This window comes from Onychomys torridus, chromosome 7 (genome assembly GCF_903995425.1).
Source record: "Onychomys torridus chromosome 7, mOncTor1.1, whole genome shotgun sequence".
Lineage (NCBI taxonomy): Eukaryota > Metazoa > Chordata > Mammalia > Rodentia > Cricetidae > Onychomys > Onychomys torridus.
In genome coordinates this window covers 60,507,214-60,531,620 of record NC_050449.1, presented here as the reverse complement: position 1 = coordinate 60,531,620, position 24,407 = coordinate 60,507,214, and the positions used below count along the sequence as shown (strand labels likewise).

Below are 24,407 nucleotides of genomic sequence, written 5' to 3'. Positions count from 1 at the left end.
CGCCCCTCGTCTTGCCTGCCGCGGGCCGGGCCTGCGCGAGCAGGGAGGCAGCGGGCTCAACAGAGGCGACATGTACCGGCTCCTGTCAAGTGTGACAGCTCGGGCTTCGGCAGCCACGGGCCCGGCCTGGAGCGGAGGACGGCGCGGGGCGCACGGGCGACCCGGCCTGCCCGTGCTGGGCCTTGGCTGGGCCGGGGGCCTGGGGCTCGGGCTAGGGCTGGCGCTCGGGGCGAAGCTGGCGATGGGGTTGCGGGGCGCCGGCCCCACTCAGTCCCCCGCGGACCCCGAGGCTGCGGGCGCCGAGCTGCCGCACGAGCAGGCCTTGAGCCCCGGGAGCCCGCACACGCCCCCGCCGCCCGCAGCCAGGGGCTTCTCCAGAGCCATCGAGAGCAGCCGCGATCTGCTGCATCGGATCAAGGTGCGGGCCCAGCGGATGCCAGGGCGGCGGCTTCCGAGACAGATTTCCCGTTTCCCGACAGCCGGGCTGCGGGGTGACGCTCTCAGGGTTGCTCAAGTCGCAGCTGAGGTCACCGGCCGCAGAGGAGACCGCCCCTTCCCCTTTAGAGAGCGAGCCCTGTGAACCCCTCGCAGGCCACGGCTAGCAGAGCAGAGCCCTTGCCCTGCCGGTGGGCGGGGCCGGGGAGGGGGCGGGGCCGGAGGGGCGGGGTCAGGAGGCCCAGCCTGAGAGTGCCTCTATGTGTACAGAGACTGTACTTTTGAACCAACTAGATCTTTTCTTCTTTTTTCTCTTAGGATGAGGTTGGCGCACCCGGCATAGTGGTTGGAGTTTCTGTAGATGGAAAAGAAGTCTGGTCCGAAGGTGGGTTGAGCAAGTATTATTTAGTGGCTCATTCTGTTGTAGAGACAATGTATCTGTCGAATAATCAGGAGGTTTTATCTATCCCTGCAAAGATTAAAATGTAACTAACCAGGCTAGGAGTGCAGCTCAGTGGAAATGACTTTGTCACCTTAATGCATAAAGCCTGGCTTCAAATCCAAAAATAAGGAAATAATTAAAATGTGACTCAAGTAAAATGGAAATGTTCAAAATGGCTTATTTACTCTTAAGAGTGGATTTATTGATCTGAAAACGGAATGTAGAACAATCCATTAAACATCTACTATCACATTATAGCCCTTGTAGATAGTCCTGATAATTAAATAAAACACCAGCTCCTGTATAATTTTATTCTTTAATTTAGTAAGTTTTTTACTCCCCATTTCTATAAAAGGCACTACAGTAAATACTAGGGACACACAATAGCCCTTGTCCTTAATGAGTTACAATCTATTATTATTTTAACAATCTATTATTTTTATTAGACAGAAGTGTTTTTATCAAGAAAAAGTTTGAAGTGGCTTGGGATGTAGCTCAGTTGGTAGAGCGCTTGCTATTGGGCACAAGCTTTCAGTATGATCTCCTGTACCACATAAAGTGGTGTGGACCTGTGGTCCCATTGCTCTGGAGGTGGAAGCTTGAGGATCAGAAGTTTAAGGTCATACAGTTGCCAGCCTGAGTCAGGTGAGACCCTGGTCCCTACTCCTTCCCCCCCAGTTAGAAGCTTTGAGAGATACATTTCTATTCCTTTTGTGATAAGTTTATCAAAGCACTGTTTTAGAATATAACTTCACTGTTGCAGACAAATTGCTTCAGTTCATCACCTCGGTCTTTAGTAAATGATACTTCAGGCATTATTTAAGGAAAGCAGTAGTTTTAGAAGACATTGCTGGCAGCAGTGAGGATCTGAAAAACTATATTTCTCCTGAGTATATGTGTATTCTAATCAATATAACTAATTGGTGAAAAATCTTGTGGTAAAAAATTTAATAAGCCAGGCAGGGTTACCCATGCCTGTAACCCTAGCACTGAGGAGCTGAGGCAGGAGGATCACCTTGAGTTTGAGGTCGCCTGGGGTATATACAGCAAGATCTTGACTCCGAAAGCACAACAGGGTCAGGGCGAGAGAGATGACTCGGAGGTTAAAACACTTGCTGTTCTTGAAGAGCGTCCAGATTAGGTTCCCACATGGCGGCTCATAACTGTAACTTCGGTTCCAGAGGATCCCATACTTAGGTCTAGCCGCTGGGGCATGCATCTGATATGTAGGAGCGGTTTTGGCCACATGTATGTCTATGTCTATGTACCACGTGCATGCTTGGTGCCCAGAGAGTCCAAACTTGACAATCTGAGGTCAATCCCAGAGGCCCATATGATGGAAGGAGAGAACCAACTCTTGCAAGTTGTCCTCTGGCTTCTACACACACACACACACACATACACACACACACATACACACACACACACACACATACACACATACACACACACACACACACACACATACACACACACATACACACACACACACACACACATACACACACACATACACACACACACACACACATACACACACACACATACACACACACACATACACACACACACACACACACACACACACACACACACACACACACACACACACACACACACACACACACACACACACACACACACACACACACACACACACACACACATACACACACACACATACACACACACACATACACACACACACATACACACACATACACATACACATACACACACACACACACACACACACACACACACACACACACACACACACACACACACACACACACACACACACACACATACACACACACACATACACACACACACACATACACACACACAGACACACACAAAACCAGGGAAGATTGTGAAGAGAGAGAAAGAGAATAAAAGTAATAAAAAGAATTTAATAAGTGCCAGCTTTATAAGTGGGAGTTTTATAGAAATATTTTTATTTACCATTTTATTTTTTTCAGACTCAGTTTTTTTTTTTTTTTCAGAGCTGAGGACCAAACCCAGGGCCTAGTGCTTGCTAGGCAAGTGCTCTCCCACTGAGCTAAATCCCCAGCCCTCAGTTCTTTATATTTCTTACATATAATTGCACACCTTTACCCTGTACAGAAGATGAAAACCAAACTTCGTTTTTCTAGAAGAAGCTTTTAAAAATTAGCATTATATTGTTCTTCTGCTGGTTGCAGCTGGATTTAATGGGTGGCTAGGGAATTTGACATGTTTTTACATTCATTTTATGGCTGGCTATTTTAAAGAACTCAGTGATGATACTCAAAAATGGAGAAGACTACAATATGAGGAATTATAAAGAATGGTGACATTTACTTTAAAAACTGTAAATTATTTAAAATGTGGAATAGCAAGCATGATGATATAGATCTGGCTGCAACATCTGTCACCCCACTTCTGGTACCAAAATCTATATTAGTCAGGGTTCTCTAGAGTAACAGAACCTATAGAATATATATGTATATATATGTATGTATGTGTGTATGTATATATTCTCATTGGTATGCTATACAGTTTATAGTGGAATTATATTTTAAATATTTAATAGAATTCTTTGGTTTCTGCTTTTGCTCATATATTTCTTTTTCAATCTAGATTTTATATATACAGAGAGAGAGAGAAAGAGATATATATGTATACATATATACATATACATATGTATACATATATGTGATTGTTGTGTGTATGTATATAAAGGGTATTTATTAGAATGACTTACAGGCTGTGGTCCAGCTACTCCAACAATGGCTGGGTATGAATGGAAGGTCCAATAATTGCTTAGTCCATGAGGGTGGATGTCTCAGCTGGTGTTCAGTATATGCTGGAATCCCAAAGAAGTAGGCTCCAATGCCAGTGAAGGAATGGATTTACTAGCAAGGTGAGGGCAAGTGGGCAGAGAGAGAAAGCTTCCTACTTCCATGTCCTTCTACTGTAGCATGAGTCTTAAATGGTCTTATTAATAAAAACAAACCTGGGGCCAGGTATTGGGGTGAATGCTGGAAGATCACAGAAGAACAAGCCACAGCTTCCTCACATCGCCTATTCCTCAGCTGATCCTGTTTCCTCCAACTGCAAGCCTCTGAGTCATCCAAATGAATCTCAGCTGAACTGCTTCTCGAAAGTCTGAATGCTTAACCAGCCTAGTTCCTGGTTTTCACGCCTTATATATCTTTCTGCTTTCTGCCATCACTCCCTGGGATTAAAGGCTCACTTTCTGGAATTAAAGGCATTAGTCACCATGCTTGGCTGTATCCTTGAACACACAGAGATCCAGGAAGATCTCTGCCTCTAGAATGCTAGGATTAAAGGCATGTGCTACCACTGCCTATCCTCTATGTTTAATATTGTGGCTGTCCTATTCTCTGACCCCAGATAAGTTTATTAGCATGCACAATATTTCGGGGAGCACAATACCACCACACTCTATAGACTTCTAGCAGGAGGCTTGACCCAGATTAGATCTAGATTAAGGGTGTGTCTTCCTGCCTCAAAGATCTGGATTAGAAAGTAGATCTTTCCATTTCAAATTAAGCAGAAACTCCTAGCAAATGTGCCCTCCACTTTGGTGTTTTAATTAATTCCATATGTAGTCAAGTTGACAACCAAGAGTAGCCATCACAATACCTGTAATCCCAGATGGAAGCAGGAGTATCTTGAGTTCAAGGCTAACCTGGGCTATATGGCAAGACCCTGTCTGAAAAACACAAAAAGAGGTGTAATTGTCATATTGTTAAGATAAGAAAAATCAATAATATCTGAAAATATCAGATGGGAAATTGTTGGGTGCCAGGTAAAATTTCACTTCAGCTATAAACTTAAATCATTAGGCTTCCTATCATCAGTATAGGCAAGACTCTCATCCCTCCTGAGTCCAGTTTAAATATCTCATAAAAGCGATACATCATGTGTTTTAATTGATACAATTTCAGAGTCAGACTTTTTCCTTTATTTTCCTTGAAGGATTAGGCTATGCAGATGTGGAGAACCGGGTCCCCTGCAAACCAGAGACGGTCATGAGAATCGCAAGCATCAGCAAAAGCCTCACCATGGTGGCTCTGGCCAAACTGTGGGAAGCAGGGAAGCTGGATCTGGACCTCCCAGTGCAGCACTACGTCCCTGAGTTCCCAGAAAAAGAATACGAGGGTGAAAAGGTAGTGACACCCCCAGTTCGTTCACCCACTGGTATGTCCCACGGTCTACACTGGAATTATAGTTTAAATAGCTAATAGAATTCTTTGGGTTCTGCTTTTGTTTCATAGATTCATTTTTAATCTAGATGATAATCTGTTGGCTGCATTTCTGTAATTTAGAGCAAGGGTCTATCTGTATGTGGCATTTTCCTGCAGCGGTTCTGAGTGGAGACTGTTAGTCTTCCAAGGTTGTTTGACTTGTTATTTGCAGGTTAACACTGTAATTGAATTCATTTTTCTTTTTCTTTTGATTTTCAAGACAGGGTTTCTCCGTGAAACAGCCCTGGCTGTCCTGGAACTCGCTTTGTAAAAAGGGCTAGCCTCGAACTCACAGAGATCCACTAGCCTCTGCCTCCTGGATGCTGGGATTAACGGCGCACACCACCATGCCTGGCTGTAATTGAATTTTTATGGTTTTGTTTTAGGTTTCTGTCACAACAAGATTATTGATTTCCCACTTAAGTGGAATTCGCCATTATGAAAAGGACGTGAAGAAAGTGAAAGAGGAGAAAGCTCACAAAGCCCTGAAGATGATGAAGGGGTTAATGCCATCTGACCCAGAGGAGGAACCCAAAGAAAAAGGAGGCAGGAATCAGGAAAGGAGCGACTCCCCCAAGGCAAAAGCCGACCAGGAGAATGAAGGCAGAGGTCGGCACTCAAAGCCGGGCAAGAAAAAGAACGATTTTGAACAAGGCGAATTGTATTTGAAAGAGAAATTTGAAAATTCAATCGAATCCCTACGATTATTTAAAAACGATCCTTTATTCTTTAAACCTGGTGAGTGCTAACTCCCTCCCCTACCTTGTTGTTGAGGTGTTCTATCTTCAGGAACCCCAAGATGGCCACCCTGACTGCTGTCAGTAAGGTTAATGATTGTAACCGGCCAGTATAGTGCCTGCTGTGTGTGTGTGTGTGTGTGTGTGTGTGTGTGTGTGTGTGTGTGTGTGTGTGTTTTACACATGCCTGTGGAGGTCAGAGGGCAACCTTGTATGTCAGTCCTCAGGAAAAGCTGACCTTGGTTTTTGTTTTTTACATTTTGTTTGTTTGTTTGTTTGTTTATTGTGATGTGTGTGGAATTCAGAGGACAACTTCCAGGAGTCAGTTCTTCCACCACATGGTCCCAGGGATTGAACTCAGGGCATCAGTCTTGGCAGCAGATACCTTTACCTGTCCAGCCATCTTGCCAGCCCCACCTTATTTTTGAGACCGAGTCTCATTGACTGGAACACACCAATCAGTCTGGACTGCCCGGCTGACCCCAGCCTGTCTCTGCCTCCCTATAGCTAGAATTGCAAGTGCATCACCCTGACTATTTCATGTGCGTTCTGGGGATTGAACTGAGGTCCTCCTGCTTGCCTTACAAGCTCTTTCCCAACTGAGCTATCTCCCCTAACAGCCAGGCAGGTAGCTGTTTAGCTTTAGTGTCATGGAAGGCTGGCCATGCATAGAAGATGCTCAGTACCAAGATATTCATGGGAACTGTGGAGAGTGTTGAAATAAACATTCACCAAACAAAACCTGGTCGCAAGTGGAGAGGCAAGAGTGTTGCTGCTACACTTATATTTGGCTATTGTGTAAAGAGATCAGCAGACTGTTTTATACCTTTGTTCCCTACGAAGCTAGGGTTCATCAATTCACCTTTACTTCCCCTATAAAAATAATTGCTTTTTTCTTTGAGACAGTGGCTTACTGTGTAGCTCAGGCTGGCCTCAAATGTGGTCCCCCTGACTCAGTCTCCCAACTGCTGAGATTACAGGTGTGTAGCACCATGCTTGGCTTTATCTTTATCTTTACTTTTCTTAAATTTACTGAAGATTGATGCACTATTTTCATTTTGGAAAGTCATTTTTGTGGGACTGGAGAGATGGCTCATTGCTCAAGAGCAAGCATGTATTGCTCTCACAGAGAGCCTGAGCTCAGTTCTCAGCACCCACATCTGGTGGTTCATAGTCACCCATAAATCCAGCTCCATCCTGGGACTCTCATGCCCTCTTCAGGCCTGGGAGGCAACTTCCCTCAATAGGTACTCAATTCCCCCATGCACATAATTTTTCAAAATATATAAATAAAAGATTTTACTGTGAATCAACATTTTTATATAAATATAACTAAGAAAGCCAATGAAAACAAAATTATGGATTTTGTATTTGAAAATAAAGTTTCTATCCATTTTTAGTATGGATCATAAAATCTTAAGAAATTGCCAGTCAGTGGTGGCGCACGCCTTTAATCCCAGCACTTGGGAGGCAAAGCCAAGCAGATCTCTGTGAGTTCAAGGCCAGCCTGGGCTACCAAGTGAGTTCCAGGAAAGGCGCAAAGCTACACAGGGAAACCCTATCTCAAAAAACCAAAAGAAAAAAAAATCTTAAGAAATCAAAACCCCAAGTGAACCATATGTGTATATATTAATATTTAAGCATGTATTTGAAATGAGATTTTTTTATGTTTTCATATATTTTATTAAAATTGTTGGGTGGTGGTGGTACACACTTTTAATCCCAGCACGCAAGAGGCAGAGGCAGGCAGATATAAATAAATAAATAAATAAATAAATAAATAAATAAATAAATAAATAAATAAATAAAACTCATGTGCCTAGTTGGACCTTAAACAGTAGGATTATTGAGGGAACACGACATTTATTTGATTAGGGCTAGCTAGCTGTATGGTTCAATGGTTGAGCACTGGCCAGCCATGCGCAGTGAAGTCTGTGTTGCTATGGAGATGGCCTGTAAAGCTTTTTCAAGGGCAAACCTGAATTCAAGGGCAACCTGTGACTCAATTCATCCCCACCTTGGCATTCAAAACTTCTGGGCAATCTGATAGCCAGAAGGAAAATGCCTGTAGGGCTGGTGAGGTGGCTCAGAGGTTAAGAGCACTGGCTGCTCTTCCAGAGGTCCTGAGTTCAATTCCCAGCACCCACATGGTGGCTCACAACCATCTGTAATGAGATCTGGTGCCCACTGTATACATAATAAAGAAATCTTTAAAGAAAAAAAAAAGAAAGAAAGAAAATGCCTTTAGGTGCCCATTTTGGAGAAGTAACTCTGAGCCCTAATGACCTCTAAAACTTTAGTTAAGGGCTGACACCCCCAGAGACCCAGCAACTCCACTCTGCCCTTTAAATATCCCGAGCTGTACAATAGCGTTGTTCTGCCTTTTCTCTGTAGAAAGAAAGCCAGAGAGTGTGTGTGTGTCTGCACATGCCATTCCTCTTCTCTCCAGGAACTCCAAGTTTTAGCTTTTGCTGTGCTGGCCACTTGTCTGGGGTTCTATCCTAGCACTTTCAATTCGACTCCAAAAAGACAGTTGATGGAGAGATCCAATTTGCTTTTCTCCCACCTTTTTGTTTGATTGCCAGTTTGAAGACTTTGTCTTGTTTTGAGGTGGAATATATTTGCTTATTTTATTTTCAGATAAAAGAGCAGATTCATACAAGTTTGCAGTCCCTGTGTTATTATTTATTCTTGTGACCTGAAGCAGGCCTGATTAAGCATGGACATTACAAAGTTAACTGAGTGTGTTAGTTAGCACGTCATCCATAACCTATTTTTAGATGTTGAAGTAAAATACTACAGCTTTAAAAGTATAACTGTTTTCAGTAGAAATATATTTTGCATGTTTGAATAATAATCAAGCATTTTCTTCCCTTCTCTCCATGTGCTGATGTCTCAAGGTAGTCAGTTTTTGTATTCAACATTTGGCTATACCCTGCTGGCAGCCATAGTAGAAAGAGCTTCAGGATATAAATATTTGGACTATATGCAGAAAATTTTCCATGACTTGGACATGCTGACGACTGTACAGGAAGAAAATGAGCCAGTGATTTACAACAGAGCAAGGTAAACTGACACCTGCTGTGTCCAGCTGTGTCACATCTTAACATTGTGCTGTCAATTTACAAAACAGGCTATCCTCACTTCCATTCCAACATCCAGCTCCAAGGTTGCATGCTTGGAGCTTCTCTACGTGCCTTGTTTTTATGAGTAAAGTATAGAAATAAATATGTTTGTGGTACCCCAAGATGCTTAGTAATCCAAGCATGGTGTCTCACACCTGTGATCCCAGCACCAGGAGGATGAGGCACAGGGATTACTGAGAGTTCAAGACCCACCTAGACTGCATAGTGAGTGCCAAGCTAGGATGGGACTGTCACAAAGGGGAGGCAGGCACGAGAACAGTAAAGAAACAATCATAATTTAAGCATCTGAGTAGTTAAGCAAAAAGTCTACCTATCATGTACCTAGACAATTTGGTCTTTAAACATCTTTGCTTATTTTTAATGTTGTGTTCACCTCTTATTTTTTCATTACTTAAAGTTTATTTTGAAGTAATTCATACTTAGTAAAAGTTGCAATAGTATAAGAAATTCACATAGACCTGTCATCCAGATTACCTACAGGTTATATAGTTATGCCATATTTATATTATCTGATTGTATGTTAGTGTTTCCTAAACCATTTGGAAATACTATGCAGACATGGTATTCATTACTCATAAATGCTTATATGTACATCTTCTAAAAATGAGAACATTCGTGCAGTGCAATGGTTTAATCAAATCTGCAGACTTTATTCCAATTTTGCCAATTGTTCCAGTAATGTCCTTTGTAACATCCACTCACATATGCACATAGTGTCTGGTCCAAGGACTGATCCAGTATCCTGCATTTTATATACTTGTTCTGAGTCTCTGAAGTTGCATTCTGTAAACTTGTCCCATTATTGGTAACAGTGTTTTAGTGGTTTTATTGAAGTGGTAGCATCTTCTATTTTTTTAAAAGATTTATTTGTTTATTATATATAGTGTTCTGCCTGCATGTATGCCTGCAGGCCAGAAGAGGGCACCAGATCTCACTACAGATGGTTGTGAGCCGCCATGTGGGTGCTGGGAATTGAACTCAAGACCTCTGGAAGAGCTGCCAGTGCTCTTAACCACTGAACCATCTCCCCAGACCTCTCTTCTAAATTTTAAAAGATTCATTTTGTGTGTGTGTGTGTGTGTGTGTGTGTGTGTGTGTGTGTGTGTGTGTATGAGTGTGCAGTTGACCTAAGATTCCAGAAAAGGGCATTGGATCTCTGGAATTAGAGTTGTGGACTGAAAATGAGTGCTGGGAACTGAACCCAGGTCTCCTAGAAAAGCAGCCAATGCTCTTAACCACTGAGCCATCTCTCCAGCCCCTCTCTGCTTTCTACATTTGTTGGTTGAAATTCTATTAGAAGAAAACTATTTTCCTCCTTGTTACCTAGATGTTTATTCATACTACTATGCATTTATAGGTTACTTTGATCAATGAGTCATAATCTGCCATTGCTATTATATGGGTAAATGGTTATTTGTTTGCATATATTGTTTGTTTGTTTTTTGAGACAGTTTCTCTGTGTAGCCTTGGCTGTCTTAGAACATGTTCTGTAGACCAGGCTAGCCTCAAACTCATAGAGCCCCACCTGCCTCTGCCTCCTGAGTGCTAGGATTAAAGGTATTCACCTCCACAGCCAAGCATGTATGTATATATATATATATATATATATATATATATATATATATATATATATATATATATATATGATTATTAAATTATGTGTGTGTGCCTGTATAATTTATGGGAAATGTGTGTACAGGTGTTCGTGGAGGCTAGAAGAGGGTGTCAGATCCCCTGAAACTGGAATTTCAAGCTATTGTGAGCCTCCTACTTTGGGTGCTGGGAACTGAACACATGTCCTCTGCAAGAGCAGTAAGTGCTCTTAACTGCTAAGCCATCTCTCCAGCCTCCTGTATATTTTTGTTTTTGGAATTTTGAGACAACTTTTATTATGTAGCCCAGACTGTCTATGAACTCAAAATTCCCCTACCTCAACCTTCTGAGAGCTGGGATCAGAAGCATATTTTAATTAGTTGATATTCTGTATGCTAATGATGAACATTCAGATGTTTGTTTGTGTGTTCATTGGGTTAGAATAAGGAATGCTCTCATTACTATGGATTCAGTTTTTAAAAATTGAAAGATACAGCTGGGCGGTGGTGTCGCACACCTCTAATCCCAGCACTTGGGAGGCAGAGGCAGGCAGATCTCTGTGAGTTTGAGGCCAGCCTGGTCTACCAGGTGAGTTCCAGGAAAGGCGCAAAGCTACACAGAGAAATCCTGTCTCCTTTCTTTCTTTCTTTTTTATTTTTTGTTTTCTGGTTTTTTTTTTGTTTTTTTTTTTCGAGACAGGATTTCTCTGTGTAGCTTTGCGCCTTTCCTGGAACTCACCTGGTAGACCAGGCTGGCCTCGAACTCACAGAGATCCGCCTGCCTCTGCCTCCCTAGTGCTGGGATTACAGGTGTGTGCCACCACTGCCCGGCTTTTTGTTAGAAACTTGTAAAGGGGGTTTTGGCAGAGAATTTTGAGACCAGCAACTAATAAGTTTTCCAGTTGTGGTTTCTATTTTATTAATTATATTTGATATAATAGAAAGGTAGTGAATTGAACAATTCAACTGTTAATTTTTCCTTGCATGTTTCCAGTAATATGCTTCAAAGGGCCTATTGGCACTTTCAAAAGAAACAGGTGAAGTGGCAGTACTTTGGGAGTTTTTAAGCTCTATTTTCCCATCTCCACATTAGTTTTGTTTAATTGTTTTGACTCAATTATCATTTTAAGTTGCCACCTAATTTTAAAGGATTAAATATGTGTTGCAAATCAGTCTGTGGCCTAAAAGACACAGAAGAAATTAGGTTAGCAACCAGCAATGCACTTTACCTTTCTTTTTTTCTTTTCTTTTCTTTTCTTTTCTTTTCTTTTCTTTTCTTTTCTTTTCTTTTCTTTTCTTCTTCTTCTTCTTCTTCTTCTTCTTCTTCTTCTTCTTCTTCTTCTTCTTCTCCTCCTTTTTCGAGACAGGGTTTCTCTCTGTAGCTTTGGCACCTTTCCTGGAACTCACTCTGTAGCCCAGGCTGGCCTTGAACTCACAGAGATCCGCCTGGCTCTGCCTCCTGAGTGCTGGGATTAAAGGCGTGCGTTGCCGCCACTGCCTGGCTTGCACTTTGCCTTTTTAAAAAGCCCTCGGCTCTTGAGCGCCTGAGACCTCCGTATTTGGGATCACACCGCCTGAGTGTTAGCTGTAGGTCTAGCATCACACTCTTCGGATGTAAGAAGGGGACAGATGCAAACGCCAGAGGTTGTCAGCGGAATTGAAAGAAAGACTCTCCAGGGCCAACAGCACACTTCTATGAGCTGATGTGAATTAGATCTAATAGTTGAAAATGAGTATCTAAGTCTGTATGTGAGGGGGAGAAGGACATTGTGTATACTGGCTGAGCTTTGCTTTGAAAGTTCATTTCTCTTTCTCTCTTTCTCTCTATTTGTGTGTGTGTGTGTGTGTGTGTGTGTGTGTGTGTGTGTGTGTGTGTGTGTGTAAGCGTGTGTAAGCCCATGGATGTGCATTCAGAAGCCCAGGAGTCAGGTATCTTCCTCCATCTCTCTTTACCTTACTCCCTTGAGATAGGTTCTCTTACTGAACCTTGGCTAGCCTGCCAGCAAGCTCCTGGAGTCCACCTGTCTTGGGCCCCAGCACTGGAGTCCCAGGCATGTGTGCGCATACTCAGCTTTTACATAGATGGTAAGGATGCTAACTCGGGTCCTTATGCTTGCACACAAGCACTCTTAACCACCGAGCTATCTCCCTAGCCCAAGCCTGTTTCTAATCTCAAAACCAAGGCTTTGGAATTGTACAGACTGTAGATCAGCTATCACCTGCTATGTTGTAACTTGAAAAAAATCAAAATACAGCACATGATGGAAAGTTAGTCTCATTTTAGCTCTCATTCTTTGAAAAGCTACAATGGATATTCTTTAGTGGAATGGAGGGTCCTCCTATCAGTTCAAAGGTAAATTTTATTTGTTTGGATTTTTTAAAAGATTTATTTTATTTATAAAAATTATGTATGTATATGATTGGATGTTCATGTGAGTCAGGTGCCAGTGGAGTCCACAGGAGACTACAGACCTCTGGAGCTGGAAATATAGGAGATTGTGAGCTTCTAGATGTGAGTGCTGGTAACTGAACTCTGGTCCTCTGTAAGAGCAGTGTGCGCTCTTAACTGCTGAGCCATCTCTCTAGCCCTGATTTGCTTGGGTTTTGATAGGACCTTAATGACCCCATCTGAAAGTGGTAGTTGATTCATTTTAGCTAAAAATACTGCTGATATAAGGTGCTAGGGCTGAGGATGTGGCTCAGTTACTAGAGTGCTTGCTAGCATACATGAAGCCCTGGGTAGATATACCGCAGCACTTCATAAAACCAGACATGGTAACACAGCCTTTAAATCCAACATACCTTGGCTACATAGCAAGTTTAAGAACAGCCTGGGCCGGGAGAGACTTTGTCTCAAACAAACAAGACACAAACATAAAATAGGACACTAAAAAACATTGCCTCTACCTTATTTTGACTGGATTTGATACAGTATTTCTTGAGGCCTTTAAACTCAACTCTGATTCTTTTCTGTATTTTGAGGGTTTTTTGGTTGTTATTTGTTTGTTTGTTTTTGAGACAGAGTATATGTAGCCCTCCCTGTCCCAGAACTGGCTATGTAGACCAGGTTAGCCTTCTACTCAGAGATCCTCTGCCTCTACCTCCTGATTGCTGGGACTAAAGGGGTGCATCACCACACCTGGCATTCTTTGTAATTTTTTTTTTTTTTAATATTAAAGACACTATTTTTTTTTAGGGCTGTTCACAGAGTAAAGCTAATCTTTTAAAAAATATGTACCCAGGCCAGGAGTAGCAGGCACACACCTTTAATCAAAGCACTAAGAAAGTTGAGGCAAGCAGATCTCTGGGAGATCAAGGCCAGTCTGGTCTACAAAGTGAGTTCCAGGACAGCCAGAGCTACATAGTGACATACATACCCTGTCTCCAAAACAAACAACAAAAATATGTACCCAGAAGAACTTTAAGTAAAATTTAGTAACCACATTTCTTTCTTTTAGTTTTCTATACTAGTTTATAGAAAAAGAGGTGTTTACAACTTTGTTAGTCTGCTGGCCTGTTGACATAATCACAGTTCTTATAATCATGTCTGCTGTAATACCCTGACCAATGCTCCTTAGAGTTACTGAAAGAATGTTTGTCTCCTCTGTCACTTCTTCATGTATGTGTGCACGTGTTCAGTGTATCACCATTGAGACAGAACATGATACGCAACTGTACTTGGTAAAGCTGAAGCAAGAGGAAGAAGAGAGAGGTCAGCCTGGGCTGCAGAACACGTTGTAAGCCAGCTGGGCTATATCGAGACCCTGTCAAACAGAAAAACAAAATAGTGAAACCTGAGGTCCATCACCTGCTTAAAGTATTTCCCCCAGCATCTTATACCTCAAAATATTAATTTGTTTTTGGTCAGAACTGTAGCCCAAGGCCAAAGTTTGCTATAAGGAAGGGAGAGGTGGAATTCATGCCTAGCTGACTCCATTATTGTCCTGAATAAATCTGAGGCTTTCTTAGATGCAAGAATAGGAACAGAGGGGCTGGAGAGATGGCTCACCATTTAAGACTTGAGCATTAGCTGCTCTTCCAGAGATCTTGAGTTCAATTCCCAGCAGCTACATGGTAGCTCACAACCATCAGTAGTGAGATCTGGCGCCCTCTTCTGGCATGCGGGCATACATGCAGGCAGAGCACTATACATAACAATTTATTTTTATTTTTATTTTTTTTTAAAAGAATAGGAACAGATTTTGTATAGGTAATATACAATGTTGATTCTGTAGAGCGAAATACACTGTCTATATAGTAAATGAAATAAGCCTGTATGTGCAATAAAAACCTTTAGTTTGGGGGCTGGGCAAGCTCAGCGTTTGAGCACAGCACCATATGAACAAAGGAGAGCCCTCTGGTTCCTAAGAGGATGGACTAAAACAAGAAAAAGGAGTCTTCTGGACTGTGGCACTTGGTATTATGGGATGGCTTCGCCTTCTGTTTGCTTCCTGGTGTCTTTCAGAACTAAGCGTTGCTCTTGTTTTGAGTTCTGTCGTGCCCTTAGCTGACAGGCTAGTGGGCTCTGTTTAAATGGAGGGTTTTGGTTTTCTTCTCCCTTTTCAGTTTTTCAGTGAGGTTTTATTGGTAGTTTGACCATGATTCAGGGCCCCTCACTCCTCAGATATAGTGACAGGGGACAGAGGAGGAGCAGCGTAGAGCCAGGTCAGCCGGGTCAGCTCTTCCCAGGAAGTGTCTTCTGCTTGGAAGTCCTCCCAGCTGAGACCCGGGATGGGGCATGTACACGCGCTGCCCCTTCCTAACAGCAGGGCGAGCCGGGGCGGTTTCCCCAGCAGTTCCTGGTCCCATTCTGGCTGGGAAGGGGCTGTCAAGAGGGTCAGTCTTGTGGTTCTTCCTCCTCCTCCTCTCCGGTTTGGACAGGCTTTCTCTGTGTAGCTCTGGCTGTCCTGGAACTCACTCTGTAGACCTGGCTGGCCTCGAACTCACAGAGATCCGCCTGCTTCTGCTTCCCAAGTGCTAGGAGCAATGGCATGTGCCACCTCAGTCACAGTGCTGACTCCTAGAGCTGCCCAGGAAGAGCTCAGTGCAGCCTTCGCAAAGATGGTAATGTTGGACAGGATGCTTCACTCGAAACGTTAATGCCAAGTGTTAAGTGAGGTCGCTATTGATGATTGCATTCTGTGCTGCACAATGCTGTGTTTTGCTGTGCTGGGGCTGGAACCCAGGGCCTCGCCCATGCTAGGCAAGAGCTTTGCCACAGAGCTACACCCCCAGATCCTTATAATATGTATTTTTAAATTCAGCTGGTTTCTAAGCCTCTCATGCCAATAAAAATAGAAGTAATACGTAAGTGCTTTGAAAACATTAAGAAGTGTTTTTAAAATGCAAATGTTTTTGAATTTTTAAGTCTGTAGCTGTGCGTTCTTGGGGGTATATAACGCTCCTCTTTTGCAAATGTGAAGAATTCCAAGTAAGTGGAGGCTGTTTGTCATCTGGCTTCACTTCAGTTACTCAGTTACAACAAACTACCAGAAACTTTCAGGAATCTGTGTTCCATTTTTAAAGAAGAAAGTCCCTAAGAGTTTAAAATAGTTTCGTTTACCATTCTACTGAACCAAATTGTTTTCACAAAAAGCTAACTTGTTTTCTGTCCAAAGGAATGGAGAGATTCAAGTTTAGAATCTGCCTATGTAAAGTTTAGATTTCTAAACTAAAAACTGCAATTCTCTGTAATTTTATACTTAAAGGAGGAATGAATGAGGGTTCCTAATGTCCAACCTTTGTGTTTTCAAATGATTTACTTGAACAGGAAGTTACTTTAAAAAGAGATTTTCTTTCTTTTTATTTTATGTGTATATGTGCTTTGCCTGCATCTATGTATGTGTACTACATGCATGCCTGGTGCCCATGGAGGTCAGAGTAACCTCCTGAAACTGGAGTTACAGACAATTGCAAATTGTACAGCTACAATTGTGAGCTACCATGAGTGTGCTGAGGATCGAACCCCTGCAGGTCCTCTGCAAGAGCAGCAAGTGCTCCTAACCACTGGGCCGTCTCTCCAGTCCTGCCCTCCCCCCACACACTTCGTTGTTGTTGTTGTTGTTACTTTAGACACATGCTTGTGACCACCTCTATCCTATTTCATCCTATGAGTTGGGCTGTTAGAGGATATAGTGGAATCTTGAAAGAAAACAAATTGAGTCATTTTTCAAACTATATATTCTTATAGTCCCTCCAAAATTATGAATCTTGAAGGGAGGATATAATTTTGGGAGGGAGAAGGCCCAGGAGATTGCAGTAAACCTCTTTCAGCCCTTCTTCAAAAGCACATTAGAGAACTATTAGTGTTAGTAGAAAGTCCAGTTGTTGGGGCTGGAGAGCTGGCTCAGCAGTTACAAGCACTTGCAGGGATCTGGGTATGACTCTCAGCATCCTCATAGAGGCTCACAATTATCCGTAACTCTTAAGCACTGAGCCATCTCTCCATGACGCCAATTTATTTTCTCAGGATTCCACTATATCCCCTAAAAGCCCATCTCATAACTGAATGAAGTGGGATTAGCAGTTAGGAGAGAGGTGGTCACAAATGTGTGTCTAAAGTATGAGAAAAAAAGGTGTGTTTGGGTGAGTTGGGGAGGGGGTGCTAGAATGATGGCCCAGTGGTTAAGAGCACTTGATGCTCTTGCCAACGACCTGGGATCAGTTCCCAGCAGCACCACATGGTGGCTCCCAACCATCCATAAGTCCATTTCCTGAAGATGTGATATCCTCTCCTGTCCTCTGTGGGTACTGTATGTACACGATGCACTTACATACATGCGAGCAAATTCTTATACACACAGAATAAAAACAAATACTTAAAGAAATTCAGTTGTCTGTCTGGAATGGTGGTACAGATGCAGATGTGTGCTTGTCTCTATAGAAACCAAACAGCTAGGCCTATTGGCTCCTGGCAGGCTTTAGAGGATCCCAGGGACCCAGGGATGGATGTGGACCAGAAGAGAGAGCTCAGAGAGCAGAAGGACCTACCAGGAATACCAGGAAGTGTTGGTCAAGAGTGACACAGGGACAAAGCAGAGGAGGACCATAAGCAGGAACTAGAGGATCATGGGAACAGGCACCTGATTTTAAGGGCTATTGAATAATGGAAGTTATACTCTGTAATATAGACTAAATGGAGAGGTGAGTAAGAAGCACAGATGTGAACTCTTTGATGTAGTTCAGTAGTAAATAGAGACAATAGACTGGAGATTGTAGCTTTTTTTCTTCCCTTTGGAAGAAATGTGAGCATTTTTGTGAGCTGAGATGTGGGAAACAGAGTTCTTAGCACAATATAGAAAGTCCTTCATGGTCTGTCTCCTGTCCCATGTCTTTTTGTCCTCCAGCATTTTGTCTTGTTGCTCATCCCCTCAAGCTCCTCCTTGCCAAGCTGAACCTCTTTGCTCCTTGCTGTAGCCTCAGACATGCATGTATAGTCCTGTTTGGGTTTCTCACGCTTACCATGCTGGTCAGTCCATAACCTGTTTCTTAAAGGGTGCTCCAGGACCAGCAGAATGGGCATCATCTGGAGCCTGGTTAGAAGTGTGGGATTTGAGGCCCCTCCCCAATCCTGTTAAGGCAAAAACCTCATTTTAGTAAAAATTTCCAAAAAATTTCCAAAAATTAGCCTCTGCTAATTGTAAACATATTGTTTAGTAAATATCTAATGAGATAGTTGATGGTCTGGCAGGATATGGAAGAGTTCATCATAGGCGGGACTTTACTTCACAGTACATTTAGGACCTTTGGTACTTCCTCTGTGGAGGACCACTGGTTGTGTTATAGTTCATGGAAGGAAATGTGGATTTTATTCCCATTGCAGTTATAAACACTAGAGGGTTTTGGATGGATGAAAGACAGGGAAGACATAATCCATGGTTTCTGACTAGACCGTGGATTTCCAGGAGAGAAAACAACGTGAAAAGTATATCCAGTAGAGTTAAGTTTTGGGGGCAAAACAAGGCAATCACAGATGGAGATGTGGAGCTAAGTGTAGCGGTACATATCTGTACTCCCACTTGGCAGGCCGAGGCAGGAAGATTATGAGTTGGAGACCAACCTGGGTTACATAATGGGACTCTGCCTTGAAAAAACAAACAAGCAACAAAAAGCCACACATTTTAAAAAAAGGTGTACACAGTAGAAATAATCTTTTTTCAAAACTGGAAGCCGGGTGGTGGTGCATGCCTTTAATCCCAGCACTTGGGAGGCAGAGCCAGGCGGATCTCTGTGAGTTCGAGGCCAGCCTGGGCTACCAAGTGAGTTCCAGGAAAGGTGCAAAGCTACACAGAGAAACCCTGTCTCGAAAAACCAAAAACAAAAACAAACAACAACAACAAAAACAAAAAACAAAACTGGAAGAAATGTCCTAAGTAAATACAGAAGCACGGATGGTGGTGGTGGAGGAAACAGAACTTTGGTACATTCCGGCTCACTTTAGATGCCCTGATCTTCTCAGTAAAGCAAGTCGTGTGGTGCTGTTCTTGGAGCCAACTTGGGTAGAATGCTGAGGGCGGAAGAGACTCCGGTGACATTACAAACGTACCGAGGAATAGGCAAGAGAGGAAGGAAGGTTTAATAACACCACCAAGGGCGGCAGTGTGGCTCAGTGGTAGAGCACCACCTAGTATGCACAAAGCCCTGGGGTCTGTCCCCGGCACTGATGTCCTGTAGACAGAGTATATCGTGGTGCCAGTCAGCTTTGCTAGATGGACTTCTACTTTACCTGGTCAGAAAGAAAGAAAAGGAAAACCAAAAGAAAGGAGGGTTGTTGAGATTGGCTTATTGGTGTGGTTAAAGAATGAGACAATGTTCTGGTGAGACCATAGATGGCCACAGCAGCTGAAATGATGGTGCCATAGAGCAGAAAAAGCAGGTGAAATCAGGAAGAATCCAGGGACTGAGAGCACAGGAGAGGGCCAGGGAGGCGGTGGAGGACAGAAGGAGGGCAGAGATGTTCCATGCTGCAGAGTTGGGGAGCAAGCAGTGGTGACAGAAAGCTGCTTCTGAGTTTCAGATGTTAGAGTGTGGTTCATAGTGGAGCTATGAACCTGCTTATGAACAGTGGAGCTGTAGTGAGCGTCCAGACAGATCCCTGGAGGGAGGCAGTTAGCAGACTCGGAACCTGAGAGCACCACTGTATGGATCATGATAGACGGATCTCCAAGAGGAAAGTTTCGTCTTTTGTTCATTATTTGTGGTTTCGTTGCACTTCCCTCTGGAGCCTCCTCATAGAGAACACAGATCCCTAGAGGTCAAGCACTTTGTCCTTCCTTGACACTCTCCCAGCGTGAGAATAGCACCTGGCCCTAAGAGAGCCATCAACATCGTTAGATATGTAAGCAAACTACAGCTAGCATTTATTTCTTAAGCACCCATGAGACATATGCAAAGTGTCCCATTCACATGCTCTGGACTCTGCATGCAAGGAACATTAACCCCCAGATCACAAAGGAGAGTCGGGTGACAGCATAGCATGGCAGACTGCCTGGCTTTAAGTCCAGCTCTGTCATTCCCAAGCTAAGTAATAACATTTATAATAACACCTCTGCTGAGTTGTCAGGACAAATGGCTTTGTATCTAATGTTTATTAAAATGACCTGACATACAGTAATAACAATCTAAGTGTTTGTTTAATCAAAGTGACCATAGCTGTAAAGGTCAGAATTGGAATTCAAACTGAACTTTGATGAACCTACCCTCTCCCACAACCCCTAAGAAGCACTATGTTACATCATCATACATGGCATTGGTATGCTATTTTTGTTGTTGTTGTTGTTTGAGACAGGGTTTCTCTGTGTAGTTTTGGTGCCTGTCCTGGATCTCGCTCTGTAGATCAGGCTGGCCTTGAACTCACAGAGATTCACCTGCCTCTGCCTCCTGAGTGCTGGGATTAGAGGCGTATGCCACCACCACCGGCACTGGTATGCTATTTTTGTCCAAGAAGTCTTTCAAACTTCAGCCTTACTTCTAAATATCCTAATGTACATACTTTTTGTTACAAAATTCATTTGTGACACATAGCTCAGCACTAAACCCAAGGATGAGGAATATCTACCCAATATAAATATTAACCTCATGCATAGGGAAAATACATAGTATTAATCAGTGCATTATTGTAGGTATTAAAAGTTAGATATACTCAGTATGGAAAAAACATACCAATAGAAAAATATTCTTTCTATGCTTTAGTTCATTAAGTAGATTACCTACCCAGGTATCATTGTCATTTGACTCATATTGAGAATTTATGGTTAGCTTATAGTTGTATGTATGATTACTACATTGAAGTACAACCTGCCTCATTTGTACACATTCCTATTCATTGTCATATGTAAAGTCAATAGTAATAGACTTCTAAATTTTTAATGACCATTCTTACTTTATTTTAGATTTTATGTTTACAATAAAAAGAAACGTCTTGTCAACACACCTTACGTGGATAACTCCTATAAATGGGCTGGTGGTGGATTTCTGTCTACAGTGGGTGACCTTCTGAAGTTTGGGAATGCAATGCTGTATGGTTACCAAGTTGGGCTGTTTAAGAATTCAAATGAAAATCTCTTACCTGGATATCTCAAGCCAGAAACGATGGTGATGATGTGGACCCCAGTCCCTAACACGGAGATGTCCTGGGATAAAGAGGGCAAATATGCAATGGCGTGGGGCATTGTAGAAAAGAAGCAGACATACGGTTCCTGCAGGAAGCAGAGGCACTACGCTTCACATACTGGAGGTGCAGTGGGCGCCAGTAGTGTCCTGCTAGTTCTCCCTGAAGAACTGGACCCAGAGGCCATAAATAACAAGGTTCCCCCACGAGGAATAATTGTCTCTATCATATGTAACATGCAATCTGTCGGCCTCAACAGCACTGCTTTGAAGATTGCCCTAGAATTTGATAAAGACAGGGCCGACTAATCCTAAGTGGCACAGGTCCACAGTGAGCCTTTCATTCTTTGAAATGTTGACGTTCCAAAACACATAAAAATTTAAGAATACATTTGTAATAGAGTACAGTTAAATGTGGAGAATTATGTACCTCTAATTGCTTAATTTTGTAACTGCCTTTGTATTGTACAATTAGTTCTTTACACTCAGGGAAATAGGAAATAACAGTTGTTTCTACTTTTTGAAAAAAAGTGTTAACTCTTGAAATAAAATATTCTGATAAAAGACAGTACTTTTTAGTTTTTAGGTTTTTTATTTTTACTTTCTTTACTGTTGTGCTGTGTAGATAGACTGGCTTTGAACTTTATTCTTTCTGCTTTACTTCCCAAGTCCCTGGCTTATAGGCATGCTACACTTGTCTAAAATATATATTATTTGAATGTATAACAGAGAAAGCCTCATGTAACAGAAGACCTTTTAATGTAACAGTAAAAACACATTCATGAGAAATACATAACATACATATATGTATGTATGTATGTTATTTATTTCTCCCACCATTCCTGAGGCCCTGGAATTGAGGGTTGGTCCGGGGCAGAGTCTAAAGAGGATGACAATAAGGTGTGGTAGTTGTCCCTGGGACTGGAGGAAAGTTTCCAAGATGGCCTGCAGTCAGTCCTGTGGCTGATGTGGCAAAGGCCTCAGTTTGTCAACATGGACCTCCCAATAGGGCTGCTTGGCTACTTATGTCATGGTTGTGGGTTAAGAGCAAGTTAAGGAGAGAGTAAGAGAGGATGAGAGAGTGAGTGGAAATACAACATAGCAGGAACAATGCATTGTACGTTACAAGACAGTCAGAATTCACCGTATCGGTAAGTTTACGCCACTGTGAGCAGATACCTGTCAGAAACAACAGGGGAAAATGAAGTTGCTGTCTATCATGTCAAGGAAGGCATGGTGACAGGAATAGGTAGTACTGAAAAGAAAATCCTATGCCATCACTTGTGGCAAATTCTATTGGTCCAAGAATCCCAGGTGGACCCTGATCCATCATAGGAGTAGACTGTACACAGGGAGGAATACCGAGAATCATTAGGAGCCATCTGAAGGTAGGCTCCCCAGATAGCTTACTGTAGTGTTAACTGGAATATTTTGTTGTAATAGTCCCAGATGGTATGTGTTGGGGATTACCCGTGTGCCAACGGAGACAGGAAGACACAAGAAAGATGTCAGAGTTTTTATTTATGAAAGAATTTTTCTGTATTCCTCAGCCCTACATCTGTTTCTTCTTCACTTTCTTCTTTATAACAGTAAATCAATCCTGTATAATAAAGCAACCTCTGGAGGCATCACCATCCCTGACCTCAAGCTCTACTATAGAGCTACAGTAATAAAAACAGCTTGGTACTGGCATAAAAACCGACATATAGACCAATGGAATCGAACTGAAGACCCTGACATTAATCCACACACATATGAACACCTGATTTTTGACAAAGAAGCCAAAACTATACAATGGAAAGTATACTATACAAAAAGAAAGTATCTTCAATAAAGTGCTGGCATAACTGGATGTCAATATGTAAAAGATTACAAATAGATCCATATATGTCACCATGCATAAAACTCAAGTACTATTGCTTTCTATCACATTTATACAAATGTACTACACATTTTCTACCTTCCTCAAAATTCAAGACTTATTGTAATCTGGTCAAGTTTATACAAATCCATTTTGTTGTAACTGCTATCAACTATCAAATTGTGACATTATATTGAACTATCCACTATCTTATTGGGGGGGGGGGGTGTTTTGAGACAGGGTTTCTGGGATTTGCTCTGTAGACCTAGCTGGCCTTGAACTCACAGAGATCTGCCTACCTCTGCCTCACAAGTGCCGGGATTAAAGGCATGCACCATCACTGCCCTATCCAATATCTTAATAGATGCTTTTTACCATTAGAGGTAACATTGTAGGTGGAACCATATGACATTCTGTACTTACATCAAAAAAGAAACCACTTGAATATAGTTTTGCATAAGCCTTGTTTATATGCCTTTATTTTTTTAGCATCTGATGGTACAATTGTTATTTGCTTTTACCTAATACTTAGGAATTTTACCTAATAGTTAGAGATTATTTTCACATGTCCTTTGATCTTTTGAATTTTCTCCAAATTTCCCACATACAGTCTGCTTACTTAGACCAGGAAAAATAAAGGTATTTAAGAACTGGACAGGCGTGAGAGCACATGCCTTAAATCCTAGCACTTGGTTGGGGAGGCAGAGGCAGGCAGATCTTTTTGAATCTGAGGTCTGCCTGGTCTCCTTAGTTCCAGGACAGCCAGGACTACATAGAGAAACCCTGGCTCAAACAAACAAACAAAAAGCAGATTATGGACATGTTCACAGGATAGGGAATAAGTAACTGATGGAATCTAAAACTCTTCTAAGGTAGCGAGTTAATCATCACCATTTCCTCCCATTCTCTCCTGGTGTGATGTTGCCACTCTCCCAGCACAGGTAGTTGTTTCTCTACCCTCCTGAAGCTAGGTTGACTCTGACCTGCTCCTGACCTGTCAATGTGCTGAAAACACTGTATGAAGTCCTGCTCTTAAGCTTTAAGGGACTGTCAAGCTTACCTTTACTACCTGAGACCCACTGCCCCACTTCACTGAGGACACTGCTGGCTTACTGAAGAACCAAGATGTCTGTCCTACACACCAGCTTGCACCAGTTGTGAGGCATGACTGAAACCATGCTGAATCCAACTCAGCTTCACTCCCAGCTAATGCTGTGGAAGTGAAACTAGATGAGACCAGCAAAGTAACCAGCCAACTTACATAATCGTGAGAAAAAATAAATCATCACTTAAGCCATTAAACTTGGGGTGGCTTGTTTTACAACAA

General features: G+C 42.4%; 1 protein-coding gene across 2 annotated transcripts; it reads left to right on the top strand.

Moving 5' to 3' along the window:
- On the top strand, positions 1-21,745 carry Lactb (lactamase beta). Of its 2 annotated transcripts, XM_036194114.1 has the most exons (6): positions 1-418; positions 754-820; positions 4,868-5,058; positions 5,523-5,874; positions 8,774-8,939; positions 21,003-21,745. In XM_036194114.1, the coding sequence occupies exons 1-6, from the start codon at positions 71-73 to the stop codon at positions 21,526-21,528; spliced, it is 1,650 nt and encodes a 549-aa protein (XP_036050007.1). In that variant the 5' UTR covers positions 1-70; the 3' UTR covers positions 21,529-21,745. The 2 variants fall into 2 exon arrangements, with proteins under 2 accessions (XP_036050007.1, XP_036050008.1); XM_036194115.1 differs by lacking the exon at positions 21,003-21,745 and having other exon boundaries at positions 8,778-8,898.
- The last annotated feature ends 2,662 nt before the right edge of the window (positions 21,746-24,407 follow it).